Source organism: Chelon labrosus (assembly GCF_963514085.1).
Source record: "Chelon labrosus genome assembly, chromosome: 11".
NCBI classification, from domain to species: domain Eukaryota; kingdom Metazoa; phylum Chordata; class Actinopteri; order Mugiliformes; family Mugilidae; genus Chelon; species Chelon labrosus.
The window spans coordinates 6,054,876-6,070,395 of NC_140344.1; the positions used below are offsets into that span (position 1 = coordinate 6,054,876).

General features: G+C 40.4%; 1 protein-coding gene across 1 annotated transcript in view; it reads right to left on the reverse strand.

The window, feature by feature from the left end:
* swap70b (switching B cell complex subunit SWAP70b) overlaps window positions 1-11,012 on the reverse strand; it is a 33,557-nt gene extending 22,545 nt beyond the window's left edge. Inside the window, exons 1-2 of the mRNA XM_084555357.1 lie at window positions 10,304-11,012; window positions 9,431-9,571 (exon numbers count right to left, since the gene is read on the reverse strand). Of these exons, the coding sequence (XP_084411483.1) occupies window positions 9,431-9,571; window positions 10,304-10,399 (237 nt within the window). The 5' untranslated portion in view covers window positions 10,400-11,012. The remainder of the gene's footprint in view (window positions 1-9,430; window positions 9,572-10,303) is intronic.
* Window positions 11,013-15,520: the final 4,508 nt, after the last annotated feature.

A 15,520-nucleotide genomic window follows, 5' to 3' on the forward strand; every position in this document is an offset into this window, starting at 1 on the left:
AATGGTGTGAGCGATGATGCAGAACCTGGGATCATAACTTGAGAAGTCAACAGTCAAATAAGTCTCAAATAAGTCAAGAAGTGATAGCAAGAATGTGTTTTTAAACATAATGACACTATCATGAATGTAAAATAACACACAAAGTGATGTTTTCTCATAGCCATAACATCAGATCGATCTCACTGTATACTCTGGACTAAATACCCAATACATAGTGACTTAAATAGTCACAAAATATCATTAAAATTGTAGTTCTATATTGACATTCAACTATATTAAGTATGCGATAAACCCTGAAAGCTATAGACACTGAGATGGGATAGTCTTGTCAAATTATTACTTCAATGGCTGCATGTTAAAGTTCACTGATATGTGTTATGGCAGTAAGAGACCCCTGGGAACAATTTGTAAAGTTGATCCTGAGTTCAGAATTGTTCTGCCAAACTAAATTTCTGATGTCTTTATGATAAAAAGTGTTGTTGATTCTAACATTCATTCTTTGATTTAGCAAACGTCCCCAGTGAAGCCAGTTGCCTACACCTTGAAGTCTACAGTGCAAACTATCAATGACCAAAATAAACAGAAGGCTGAGTTTGTGAATTACTCTCACACCAAAATACACTTGTTCTGAGCTGCTTTGGCCGTGCTCTGCTATTCAGGATCTGAATTTTCTCTCGGGTGTTTAATTATTTTCCTCTTTCTGTGCTGTATGAGAGAAACACTGAGCCCAAGTGAATGCTGCACTGAAGTTAGTCCGAACTTTTGTAAGGCTACACAGGATCTGATGTAACGGGCTATTGTGCTAATTTGGGTTGAGTGCCTGTGTGAAAACCTCTGCTGGATGTTGAAAGTGATACTCCACCCAAAATCTCTGAAGCACTCATCCTGCCAGCTTGCAGAGGGGCCGTAAAAGGTTTGGGGTTGCTTTTTTAAAACTAAAAAATTCTAGAACAGATCAAACAACTGCATTTGCATAATACACTTCTGTGCTATAATGTGATGATTTACACTGTGTCAAAGTAGCTTCACAAATTCTCGTAAGTAAACATGATATCGTACTTTTCTGTAGGACAGACCTGACCAGACGTGGTAACACAGAATAGAACACGTGTGAGTCTGTACACATTTCACAGGTGATAATAAATGTTTATTATCCAAACCACACAATCACAGAACTACTGGGAACAAAGGCCAACTGTGGTGTCACCTCACATTGCTGGTGTCCTGTCCAGGGTGTACCCCCCCCTCCTTCCTGATGACAGGTGGGATAGGCTGTAGCGCCCCCGCGACCCTCCAGGCGACAAGTGGTTACAGAAGATGAATGAATGAATGATCATGCTGTTCTGAAAATAATCGTGAATTTGACTTTTCAGGTGAGATGAGAAAAGAGATGAGCCTTCTGTGTGTGCCCTCCTGATTGCCACATCCATTTGTCACGTTCTGTACTGGTTTGCTAAGCTGAACAACCAATCGAAGTGACAACAATTCAACATGCTGAATCGGCTCGAAAGCCACTGTCAGAGGTCAAACTTGTGCCAACAATATAGGACACGCCACCAACACTTACTGCCCAACACCGACAAACAGCCAACCGTCAGCTTGGTATGTCCTCCCATTACTGTGTCATTGCTATGGGGTGGGGGTGCCTGGTCTTGTCTGGGTGGGTGCTACATGTCTAATGACTCGTCTTGTGCGAAATTTCGCCATATCCATACTCTCTTTCACCTGGTCTGTTCCTGCCTGTGCTCTACATAATCTCCTCCATGGTTTCCAGGATTCAACATACAGTTACATTATTTCAGTCATCAATGATACTGACATAAGCTTCCAAAGGAAGGGAGTACAAAACAAGCTCAGCTAAGCTCACACTTGGTTACTTAGTCATGACTTATGACCTGAAAAACATTCCACTTTTGATAGCTTCAATTCCAGAAGAACAGCTTCTGTAAAGCCAAAGTGGACAATTGATCCTTGAAATCTGAACCATCACAAGGCAAATTCAGCCACTTGAGACAGTACATGAAATGTTACATGGTCAGCTTCCGAACGCCTGGCAGACTTGCATCTTGACTCATGAACTCTAATTTAAAAAAACAGCCAAAGTCTGTATTCAAACTTTATAGCACCCAAGTGACGACTTGCTGTCGAGGTATTGTCACATGACGCGAGATCACATGACAGAAGACCTTTGCCTCTTTTGATAATCTGCCGCACAGAATGTTTCTAGTATTGATTATTGATTATTCTTAAGGACTTTTTTTTAACTGTATTTGGATGAGTGATACACAGATGAATGAACAGAGGAAAAGGGGATCCACTCCCATTAATTGAAGCTGAACACAGATGCTGTTTTTGTAGAAGTCGAAACTACAGCCCACAGGTGCTGTTCAATTCTAAAGATAGATTTTGGGTGGAGTGTCAGTTTGAATGAAAAGAAAAGCTGTCATAAGAAAGCCTTTCACATCTTAAATATTTTGTTATCACATTTCAAACTGTGGACACCGTTCACACCGAGACTGACTCAAATGAAACGTGATGATGGAGGGTGATTTCAGTGTTTAGACGCCTGAATAACTCTGGTTTTGAGTGTGTCAGCAGAGTCTAACAGAATGAGGTTGTGAAAAAGGATTTGTTATGAAAGAGAGAGCACTTCTTTGTCCAACATCTTTGTGTCTCGCTCGTCTTGTTTTTCTTTGTCCTCGTGGCTCGCTGGTTCCCTGTCTTTTTCTAATCCTCCTCTCCTTCCTGCTCACTCTCTCTCAGTCTCTACACTTCAACAGAGAGATCCTTGTGAGCGCTGCCTCCCCTCCTTCTTCTCTCCGCTGCCACATGTTCATTAGGATTCAGGATCCAAACCGCAGCCTTATCTGCTGCAGCAGCTTTTACAGCTCGCACACACAGCAACACTGCAGGAATGCAACAAGTGGAGTCAGACTGGAATAAGAAGCAGGATCATAGAAAGGCTGGTTACCTGTTGAACAGGACTGTCAGTTATTCCATTAAAAGGGTTAAATGGTGACAGGGATCCTCCAGCATGATATGAAATGAAAGTCATTTAAAAAGGGGAAATGAGGACGTTTTTAATGGTCCAGAGCACTAAGTCACCGCAATATTCTGCAGGTGTTGTTCTGAAACATCAGAAGAAAGAAAACCTGATGTTTTAAATACCTGGTTAGACCAGAAAGACCACAGTGCAAATGAATGATGTCTTTCTTGCAAAATGGGCTGCGCAGCAAGATCAGTCAGGCTGTGACAGTGTTGACATCATCAGAGCAAGTTATTCCAAAGCAGTATAGTGTTGATTCAACTAATATATGGCCTCGTTCAGTTTGTTTTCTTCTTAGTTAGTCTTCCCCCCTGGAAGCCAGACCAACTTTCCCACCACATTTTTGTTGCAGAAAGTTGGTCTGGAAGCGCTCCATTGGGAAATGGCAGGCCTACCACAACGTATGGGTAATGAAACAGAACAGTAACAATGACATTGGGTTGATAATGAGTTCAATTTGCTAACAATAAAAGCATTTTGATTGGTTGTAGGACTATCCAACTGCGTGCCGAGGTACTTTTTCTCTGCATCAGTTGAAACACGCCCATTAATGAAATCCAAATGGCATGTTACCAGACTCATATTCTGATGAGAAGAACTGAGTCTTGCTACACCAGGCTAACACTCTTGAAGTTTCTCTGGGGATCTCTTTTCCCTTAAAATTCATTCTTAAGACTGCCACGTAAACGTTTAACCTGCGAGGAAAATCACAAACTGCAGCTATTCCACTGATTGTGCTCCAAAATGTTGGTGCAAAAATATGTTAATGTAAAAAACATGAGACAGCATGATAAGGAATACTAAAAACAAACAAAACCCAAGATGAATAAATGAGAATGTGACATGACTACAACAAGCCGATGATTAAAAGACAGATTCACACACTGAACACCGTTCATACTGGTTGTGGAGACATCTCTGTGGATCATCCCACAGATACTTGATCAGACTGGGATCTAATGAATTTGGAGGCCAGGTCAACACCTTGTGCTGTTCTTCATGTTTTTTTAGTTGTTCCTAAAGCGTTTTTGTGTTTGTGTCTGTGTCAGGCTGCATCCTGCTGGGGATGGCTGCTGCCATCAAGGAGTGTCATTGCTATGGGGTGGGGGTGCCTGGTCTTGTCTGGGTGGGTGCTACATGTCTAATGACTCGTCTTGTGCGAAATTTCGGCAAACTTTCAGTCGCCATTTTTGAAAGTGAAGCAGGAAGTAGAAACAAAAATTAATCCGACAGAGCGAACCAGACTGACGAGCACACAAGTACAAATGGTTTGCACCGGCGTAGGCTACGTGCGTAGGTTACACCGCCTATGTCCCACAGAAGCATAAACCATGTTTAAGTAACATCCACACCAGGTCCGAAATTTCCCAGCAGAATGTTGTATTGTCACAAGATGTTATTTACTTCACCCGTCAGTGGTTTTAATGTTGTGGCTGACTGGTGTACAGCTGTACAGTCACCACTCATACTGAAAGATCTGGACAGTGGCAGCAAACCAAGCACGTTCTGTGGCAGTCAGAGAGGTAACAATATATGCATGTCTTCTGTTGGATTTTGTTTTGTACCAATATTTTATGTTAAAGCCGAGATGTACACTCATGGACAGAAAAGATTATGTTTTAAAATAGTGCTACCACTAGTTTGCATCTCAGGACATACTGACACATTCATAATGTACACTGCCCGGCCAAAAAAAAAAAAAAGTCGCCACACTCTAATACTTCATTGGACCGCCTTTAGCTTTGATTACAGCACACATTCTCTGTGGCAGTGTTTCGATAAGCTTCTGCAGTGTCACAAGATTTATTTCCATCCAGTGTTGCATTCATTTTTCACCAAGATCTTGTATTGATGATGGGAGAGTCTGACCACTGCACCAAGCCTTCTCCAGCACATCCCAGAGATTCTTAATGGGGTTAAGGTCTGGCCTCTGTGGTGGCCAATCCATGTGTGAACATGATGTCTCATGCTCCCTGAACCACTCTTTCACAATTTGAGCCCTATGAATCCTGACATTGTCATCTTGGAATATGCCCGTGCCATCAGGGAAGAAAAAATCCACTGATGGAATAACCTGGTCATTCAGTATATTCAGGTAGTCAGCTGACCTCATTCTTTGGACACATAATGTTGCTGAACCCTGACCTGAGCAACTGCAGCAGCCCCAGATCATAGCACTGCTCCCACAGGCTTGTACAGTAGGCACGAGGCATGATGGGTGCATCACTTCATCTGCCTCTCTTCTTACCCTGATGCCCCCATCACTCTGGGACAGGGTAAATCTGGACCACATGACCTTCTTCCATTTCTCCAGAGTCCAATCTTTATGTTCCCTAATCACTGATTAGTGGTTTTTCTTAAGGCTACACAGCTGTTCAGTCCCAATCCCTTGAGTTCCCTTCACATTGTACGTGTGGAAATGCTCTTACTTTCACTATTAATCTTAGCCCTGAGTTCTACGGTTGTTTTTCTTCAATTTGATCTCGCTTATCACGATCCATCAAGATTTTTTCCCGACCATGTTTCTTCCTCCAAGACGATGGTTCCCCACTATCCTTCCAGTTTTTAATAATGGGTTGGACAGTTCTTAACACAATTTTAGTAGTTTCTTCAATCTCCTTAGATGTTTTCTCTGCTTGATGCATGCCAATGATTTGACCCTTCTCAAACAGATTAACATCTTTTCCACAACCACAGGATGTGTCTTTAGACATGGTTGTTTAAGAAATGAGAAGCTACTCATTGCATCAGTTGGGGTTAAATAACTTGTTGCCAGCTGAAAGATAATCACCCATGCAGTAATTATCCAATAGGAGGCCCGTACTTATTTGCTTAGTTAAAACCAGGTGGCGACTTTTTTTTTTTTTGGCCAGGCAGTGTATTACCCAGTGCATTTCTTAAAAACACTCCCAAATGTCCACATTAATATCAGCATGAATCCAGAGCTCTGTGAAGGAAAGACAAATGTTCTGCTGAAATTACAAATGATGACACTTCCGAAGCAGCTGATACTTTCTGAAGTTACAGTCTTTTTAGTACAAAATTCTACTATGTAAGCTCAGTGTGGAAACACTACCATTGCATACCTAACCGATAAACCTTACTCGGATTGCCAAAACCTCATACCAGCTTCAACACATTCTTCCACCTAGTGAGAACTCTGGATTTTGTCCCCCATCTCTTAAATAAAGAGGACTCTCATGAATACAACTTCTAATTCCATTTTCAATGTGTGGCTGTGTGAGTGTGGGGATGACTGGGAAAAATGTGACCTTCAGATGTTCTCTGCAGTAGTCACTCTTTAACAAACAGGGTGTTTGAGCGTCACACGTGATTACTTGTTTTTGTGGAATCCCAAGCTTCAACGTCACCTCTGTCTCTGCTGCCAAGTCAGCAATGTTTCAAAGTCAGGTAACTGAGCTCAACAAAGACGTCACGCTGACATACAGGATCTGTCGCAGCCTCTGTGCTCTGATAAGATGCTGCATTCTTACCAACAAGTAGACAATGACGCACACACTCCATCTAGTCCTACTTCCTCTCTGAAGCACTAATACACATCTGTATCATGCAGTACTCTATTCATGTTTAAAATAGGATTCTTGTTGTCCTGCTTTTTGAGGCTCCAGCACACATACATATACTGCGTATGCACAGAGTTTCCTCGTGTGACCGGGTGGAGTTTCCTCAGGAGTGAGAGCCGCTGAATGCTTTGACCGACACCCTCGTGCTCCACAGCCCGGTCACTTCTATTTCAATAGATGGGTGGGGTGGTCGTGTGTGGAAAAGTACGCAGAAGTGTGTGTTTGGTGTGTGTTGGAGTGTTGGACTATTTAAGTCCACCCTTGACGTCGCATCCCTTTTCCTGAAACCTAAATCCAGAATTTACATTTTCTTAAAGAGTCTCAGTTAAATCAAATCGGACATCTTACATTCTTCCTATGTTACCAAGAGTCACTCATTACAATTGCACGCTGCGACTCCAAACTTAGCTTCAATACACACAACTTTATTTTATATCTTAATGGTGTTTTCAAAGTTTCAGAACATGTGAAATGTGTGGGGTCAAATTTTGGGGAAGTTTGTATAAAAAAAAAGGCACAAAGACCTGAAAAAAAAGCTGACACAGAGGAAGTCATAATAAGAAGAAAATAAATAAGATGACTTGTCCAACTTCAAGGGACTTTATTAGGACTGTGTGTTTAAGAGTTTAAGTGTGTTTTGTTGCATCAAACACAAAAGGTGATGCAGTCTTGTAAGCTGTTAAACACGTTTTACAACTTTCTTTCAATCGTTCACTGACAAAACAGGCGGAACAAGGAACTGATGAAGTAACTTTAATAAAGAAATCCCAGAGTTGCCAGGAAGCTGCTGATTCTAGAAGTCAGAAATTACTTACAAATCGTATGTGGTTTCAGCACTGACCATGAGAACGTCCTCTTCACACATGCAGCTGCCTGAAAGCTTGATCCCACAGTCACAATTTACTCGATGTTAAGAGCTCTCTGAGGGAAAAGTGCTAATGTGTACCATAGCAAATTCATCACACAAATGCTTACACGAGTACGGCACTAAATCGCTTCAGACGTCATAAAAGAGTGAAACTTAACAGTGGCTCCGGCCCAAATTACCAGCTTTACATCTACAGCTGGATCAACTGGTCACAGAAAACTACCTGGCAACTGTCCTGATGACTGATTAAGTAATTTCTAAAAAAGAAAAAAGAAACGCCTCCTTACTATAATCAATAGGTCAAATGAAAAATGTTTTCTAGATTTATTAATTGTTGCATTTCATTTTAAAAGCGTTATTCAAATCCAAGTAACAAATAAAAAAAGGTCCTTTAATTTACCTGATGCATTATTTATGTATTCTGTCTTTACAAGATTGAATATTTCAAACGAAGTCATAAAATTTGTTTAAAAGATTACTATGACTATCATTTCGTCTCAACAAGAACAAAAAAACCTTTGAATGTTAAGTTGTAATTATGTTAATGTCTGTTAACCAGATCTCTAAAATTAAATACAGGAGTTCACAGTGGCCCGGTTATTTCCAACTCAGTGCACCTAGCCAATCAGTGCTTGTGTTTTTAGAGTCTGCGTGTGACTTCATGACTTTCATAACAGATAACTTTTATGTGGATCAAAACATAATATGTGACTGTGAAAGTCAAATTTTGTCTGCTAGCCCACACACAGACACAGGGAAAAAATGAATACAGGCAGCTGGACTGTGTCTTAAAAAAAAGATCAGCATAAAGTTGTGTGACCTTCAGTAGAGCTTACTTCTGATACAACAGCATTCTGATACTTTGTCGATAACAACAGCCATTCAACACCTGCTACGTCATCCTACATGAAGAATTCCAATCAGTCAGAAGGAGTTCGGTTACTGTCTGGATGAACAAACACCAATGCTCCATTCATGCTGCTACCGCATGTGACATCATCACAGAGGGACGGACAGAGCTGAATGAGCGCCCTCCGTGTTCAATAACTGGTTTTGTGTTCCTGTCTGAGTTCAGCACAGTACGGTGACTGAAGGACAATCAATGGACCTCTATAGTCAACAGCGTGCTGAAGTCACACTTGCTGCGTCACCAAACATCAGATTAAAATTGGTATTTAAACAGGAAGAGTTTGAAAGAAAAAATAAAGGACAAACAGTTATTGGAGCAACCAACAAGCAGCGACAATGAGATGGTTAGGGCTTCCTGTGTGTAACCTTAGTGGTAAAACCAAGGACAAAAGCCCCAAAAAAGCACTTTGTGGTGAGACAGTCAGAGGACATTGTACAGAAATCTTTGCGAGCCAATCGCACTGAGACCGGACAACATGGACTGTCACCTTGGTGTTTTTATGATAATGTATCGTTTTCCACACAAAGAAACAAATACTCACAGCACAGACTGGTGACTCAGTGTCACGCCACTGAATATTACTGTTTCTTTGATGACAGTAGAAACCATTGTTTGTCAGTTTACAGACACTGATCTGATCTGGTCACTGATCTGTGGGTGGATCTGAACATACACTTGTTTAACTGGAGAATTTTTTTTGGAAGAGAACTCCAGAAGAAAACCCCACAAACATGAGGAGAACATGTAGACTCACCACGCAAAAAAAAAGTGAAAGCACCAGCAGCTGAACTTTTGTGCTCTTAAGTTGAAGAATTACACCCTCAGACACTAACTTTATCAATGTGCTAAAGTGAATTGACAAGATTTTACACAATTTTCTGTTTACAAACAGAAGCTTTAAGCTGGTTGCTTCCTGTCAGGACATTAAAATACTCTAATTCGGCTAACTAGGTCTTGTGGTGACTGCGGCCAGATGTGCTATCCAGCTGTTCCTCCAGTAAAGATCAGCAATGCTGACTAACCTTGTCCAGGATGAACTTGTTCAGGTATGGCATGTAACCCTGGTTGGAGACTGGACCTTCATCATCATCTTTAAAGTGCTCCTCCAGTGCCACCGGATCGTGTGGGATCCTCATGACTGTACATAGGTTGTGGGACAGCACCTGGAATCATGGGGGAAAACCATCACAGATCATATGAACTGATGGGAGGAGAAGACCACTCCAGTGACACATTTCAAACCACAGGCATGAATTCACGTGCTGGACAGCAAAGACCCACTTTCATCTTGAGTAATTAATTTGTTAAGCAAATGTTCCAGGTAAGACACCTTCGTTGTCTTGTTTTTGATGGTGTGACACGTTGACACAAGTGACACTTGAACAGAGTGTGGTGTCACCAGAAAAGAGGCAGTTTCATAACAACAGGCTGGAATTAGACAATCATTTCTCTGTACAGTCTGAGTCATCTAAACTCAAAACTCATAGTTGATGACTTTTTGAAATGATGGAATAACGTTTGATTAAACCTGGACTGTAGCTGCATAAAGAACATTTGGGTGTGCTTTAATGTGTTCCACTGATGAACAATGCAATCAACTCTTTTGAGTCTGAAGCACTTTGTAACCTAGGTTTAGGTTTGCCCTTGTTTGTATGTTCACTTGTGGGGATTTATTTTAGGCAATCAATAACATTAATGAGAGTCCAGACTGTCAGCAGGTGTGTCTCTGCTACAAGTCTAACAGAAGCACCTCTGTGTTTTTTCGCGCACTTGAAAAGAGGAAGAAACGCGTTCAGACATAGACATGCTTTTAGAAGATACCAGAGACTGAGACTAGCAGGGCCCCAAAGTGTTTCAATCACCGAAGAGCGAGGGGAGTAATTGAAGCAGCCTACCTTCAGCTGGGATTTGGAGACTTTCCCACTTTTGTCCACATCCAGAGCTGTAAACGCGTGCCATATAGACTTTAAAAGTTCGTCCCGCAGAGTCATAATGGCGGAATATAACTCGTCTTCTCGTTTGTTTGTTTTTTTCCTTCTCCTCTCCGGCGGTGCAATTCACTCTTCCCCTCTCTCTCCCTCTCTCTGTCTTTCAGTCTAAACTGTCTCTTGTGCGAGACAGAGCGAGGAAAAGTCACGTGACGCGCTGCGAGCCACTTGCGTGTGAGGAATCGTAATGATGAGCGCAGAGCTGCAGCACCGCTCAGCGAGAGGAGCGCACACACACATCGGGAAGGGAAGGTGTGCGTCGGTGAAACTTTCAACAAAATCAGTATGCAGGCTTGCTAACTCTTGCTGAACTCCAGCTGTAGACTGTACGTCAAAATAGGTTCCTCTCAAAACATTCATGTTGTTGTTGGCTTTACATGGCATAATGTTAAACGATGGAGTAGCCGTCATGACAGCAGGCAGGCTGAGCTTCAGTAGTGTCATCGTGCTGGTTCCCATAGTCCAGGTAGTGTAGTGACTAGTTGGCATGACTGGAGTAACGCTAAAAATCAAAATAAATACTCCCGCGGTCGAAATCAACCGAGTAAAGCGAGTACTTTTACAAGCTGACTTAAAATGTTGAAAAGCAAGCTTTGCAAATTTCTGATAATGTTCTTATAGTAAATGCTTTTTTCAAACGGATCCTGACAGACTGCAGAAAAGTGACTTCTAATGAGCACAATGAAGACCTCTTGTCTGTGCAGCACGGCTCAGGTGGGTCTGGTTAGTTTGGCTCACTCTTCTCTTTAAAATATGTCAATTATTTATGATGTTAATGTGTCTGATATTTCTGTTTTTCCTCTAGGTTGGGACAGTGACCTGTCAAGCAGGTATGCAAATGTACTTATACAGTTACTCTGATGATCCTACTTGTGTTGAAGCACTTTTTTTTTATTAGTGACTTAGTTAGTCATTTGACTTTATCGTGATTCTTCTTTACATTTTGTTAAAGATGGGAGCCAGTGTTGAAACCTTCCTTGCTTCTGTGGGACCGGGACAGCCCTCCCTTCTGTGTGTTGGTGAAAAGAAGAACAGCATCCAAAGATACTACGTCATCATTGATCACAAGGCCATCCCTTGCAAGGCACAGACATCCTTGGCAGCTTTCAAAGAGCTCTACATAGCACACTTCATCTTCAGTGTCAACTACGATGAATCCCCCTACAACTTCTATACGTTCATCCAAACCACAGTTTTTAACATTGATGTGAGAAGTGCCAAAGAAAGTCCCCGAGTCAAGGCGCTAAGAGCGAGATTTTTGGTGAGCTTCCTTTGAGTTCCTTTTTTCAGAAAGGTCACCAAGCTTTCATTTTGACTTACAGAGTTGACATTCTTTATTTTGATGATCATTTCAATGCATTCTGTTTCCACGAGGGAGCAGATTCATTTTCTGTTTTTCCAATTAAGGAGTTGATTTATTACAGACCCTATGACAAAACATTATCAAATGAGATGTGTGAAAAAAACCTACTTTGTGCCACATTGCCATATTGTGTGACCTGTGTTATGGTTATTGCAAAGCCAATCCTATTTTTTATGTAGTGTGTTTGTTGGAAATACATGTTGATTCAGACTACAACTTGTGTGGTTTTCTTTGTAAAATCAAGTGGGATGTATGGTTTTGGGGTTGGATTTTTAGTGAAATTGGGGATTATTAATTGACACCCAGTAGTATTTTCAAAATTAAATCAACTATATAAGATTTCTATGTTGAGTTATATTTAACACTTTCCATAGTGTTAATATAATTTGAACCTTATTCAGTGTTAAATAAACACACTGATAGTGTAAACTTTTAACACTACACACTAGTGTTAGATAAATTCAACACTGATGTGTGTTGAATTTCAACTATTGAGAGTGTTGTTCTAACTCTGTCACAGTGTTAACTGTTTAACACTTTCAAAAGTGTTATTTTAACTCGATTTAGAGTGGACCAATATAGACACTTTAAAAGTGTTTGAATTTGTTGTGTATGGAGTTGAAATTTCATTAAATTCAGATTTTATATCAGTTTTATGTGAATCTGTGGTAATCTATATAAAAAGGGAAAAATGTGTCTGTCAGATACCTTTATTGGCAGGTTAATCACACAGTATATGAAACTCATGCCTTCCAATGACAAACAAAAAAAAACTCTTCCACTCAACTGTCTTTTACTGTTAGATCTGACAGAATTATTTGTAAGATGTAATGATTTATAAGTTCATATCCAATTACTTTACATGTTGTCATCTGTGTTGTCAGCTTCTTCTGACTTATTTTACTGTTGCCTACAAAACTGAGTAAAGGATTACAGGAAGATCAGCAGGTGAATCGTTTATTGTAATTTCCTCCCTCACCACCGCCCTGGGAACAAAAGTTAATGTGAAATATTGTCTTCTAAACTTTTGTTATTCATCTGGCAGATGCAACTAACTTGCCACATATGAGCTTTACTTAACCCTAACTCTAGAAACTGGGGTCCAGTCCTAAAAAACAATGTTGGAGTCTTCATCTTTTACACTTCTCAGTTGCAGTCCAGTCAACAACAACCAGTTTGTAACAGGAACTAGCGTTGCCTCATAAAAAAGAGCACAACGTTTCTTCTTTGGGAGTTGTCATGAGGACAGTCATAGAACCCCTTTGACTTACATTTTACTAAGCTATTGGAAAAATAAGGTTACTCAGTTGTGTTCTCATGAGTTCTCATGTGACGCAACCAATTATTACTATAACTGAAGGTTTTCTTACACAGGCTACAAGTGTACGGCTTCTCACCTGTATGAGTTCTCATGTGGACAGTCAAATTACAACGATCGCTGAAACTTCTCCCACATATTTCGCAGGAATGTGGCTTCTCGCCTGTGTGAGTTCTCATGTGGCGCAACAAATTACCTCTTTTGCTGAAACTTTTCCGACAAGATTCACACGAATATGGCTTCTCACCTGTGTGGGATCTTTGATGATATTTCATATAACAAATACTATAGAACCTTTTCCCACATATACTGCAAACATGTGGCTTCACTCCTGTGTGAATTCTGCGATGTCTCTTCATTTGAGTATTATTCTTTAAGGCTTTTCCACAGACATCACATTTTGAAGAGTTTTTTTCTGTGTCAGTATTACACTGAGTATCTGACAGGGGGAAGTTGTCAACATTATTAGTGTCACTTTGTTCTCTGTGATGTCTTTTTGGTTTCATCTCTGCATTTCTCGTTGATGCTGGATCTGCGTTTTTGCTTTCTTCTTGACAGTGGCTCTCAGGAAAGTTTTGAGAGAGGAGCTGTTCACTGCTGGGTTCTGGTTCACTGTAGTTACTTTCCTCATGAACATGAGTAACCAGAATGGTATCAGTCTCCTGCTTCATTACAGGGTGATCTCCCTCCTCACTGGAGCAGAGATCCTCCTGTTCCTCTTTGATCTGTGGAGGCTTTGGTTCCTCATGGTTCACACTGGAGTTCATCTCCTGGTTACAGAACTGGTCAACGAGAAACTCCTGTTGCTGTGAGAAGTCTGCAGGAACACAAGAAAAAAAGTTGCTAATATGATGTCAAGAGAACTCAGGTCTGAGCAAATACATCCCAATCCGTAAACTTCCAGTCTCAAACATTCCACGATTGATACTGATGAGGACAGGAAGCTGGCAGCTTTTCAACCAAAAGTAAGAAAGTAAAATGTATAGTGATTTTCACAGGCCTACGTATCAAAGTGATCACCCCAGGTCCTAAAGCGGGTCCATTAGACAAAAATAATTTAAAAACAAAGAAAAAAAAAAAAAACATATTTGACCCATTGAGTTCTAAGTAACTACCCACTATCCAGTCCCTGCTAGCATTAAGACTGTCTGTGCCCTGGACCTGTTGGAACACAGTTTAAACAGGGCAACAGATAAGAAGGGACAAGTTTAATGCTTGTCCAGTCAAATCTGATATGACCACATAAAACCAGATATTAAGTGTTTTTTTTGTTTGTTTGTTTGTTTGTTTTTTTGTTTTCCTGCTGATATATATCCTGGCAAGCGCATGGGACATTAAATGCTAGATATAAATATAAATTTGGTGATGGGTGATTTTTACCTATTCTGTGAAGCTTTATCTCGGGTTTACAGATGATGCCCAGCAGTTTGCGTTGACGATCAATCTCTTCCTCATACTGGGCGATAATTTCCTCATATGCTCCGAATATTTCTTGGGCAGCAACAGTTAGTCTCTCGCTGATAAACTCTCTAAAGCTTTGACCTGGAGACATGGTTATTTCAACATATAAAATATCCGCGATATGAAAACATAACGGTCTGAAACACAGCTCACGCGTGCTCAAATTTAGCGCTAGAGTTCACTTCTGCCGGATGTCTTCTTCTTCTTCTTACTGACAAGCTGCAACAAACGTTCAAGGAGCATTTCCTCCGCCGCCCGCTGGAGTGTGGATCAGAGCTCTGTATTCACATTATTGGGAAAGGAAAAATAAAACACAATATGGATATAACAAGTGAAACTATGTTCATTTATGTAGTTTATTTCAAAACTTTTAAAACTCAAACAAGGCATGCTTATGGGTATGTCTCTTCCTCAGTGCTAAATATATTCTTTAGATTTAGAATTCCCACACCACAATTTTTAACTCCTACCATAGTTTTTCTATTGGCAGTGAAAAATAATGTGTATTGCTGTTTATAGATGTGTCCCTGGATTGTGATTTTTCATGCAGATGAGAAGCTGCATTCTTGCAAAACGTGTGGGAAATGTTTCAATCACACGTGTGATGGTGAGAAACCACATCCTTGTCAAATAGGTGGGAAAAGTTTAATTCAAAGTGGTACATTTGCTGTGCCACTCAAGATGAGAAGCCATATTCTTCTTTCAAAGGATGAGGGATAAGGGACAGTAGTAGTCATCGCAGCCAGTTGAGAAATTATAATAATGAAACACAAATTATCAGGTAAATTAAGTTTGAAAAAATAAAATAATTCATACAGATCTAGAAAGCTTCCTAATTTCAAGTCTATTTAGACAATTACATTTTTACTTTTAACAGGAACAAAAAAGAGTAAGAGTGAATAAAGTGCAAATGTAAACAGAAATTACAGTGATTATATATTTGCATGTTATTGCAAATATATAATCAAAAAAATAAGATGCA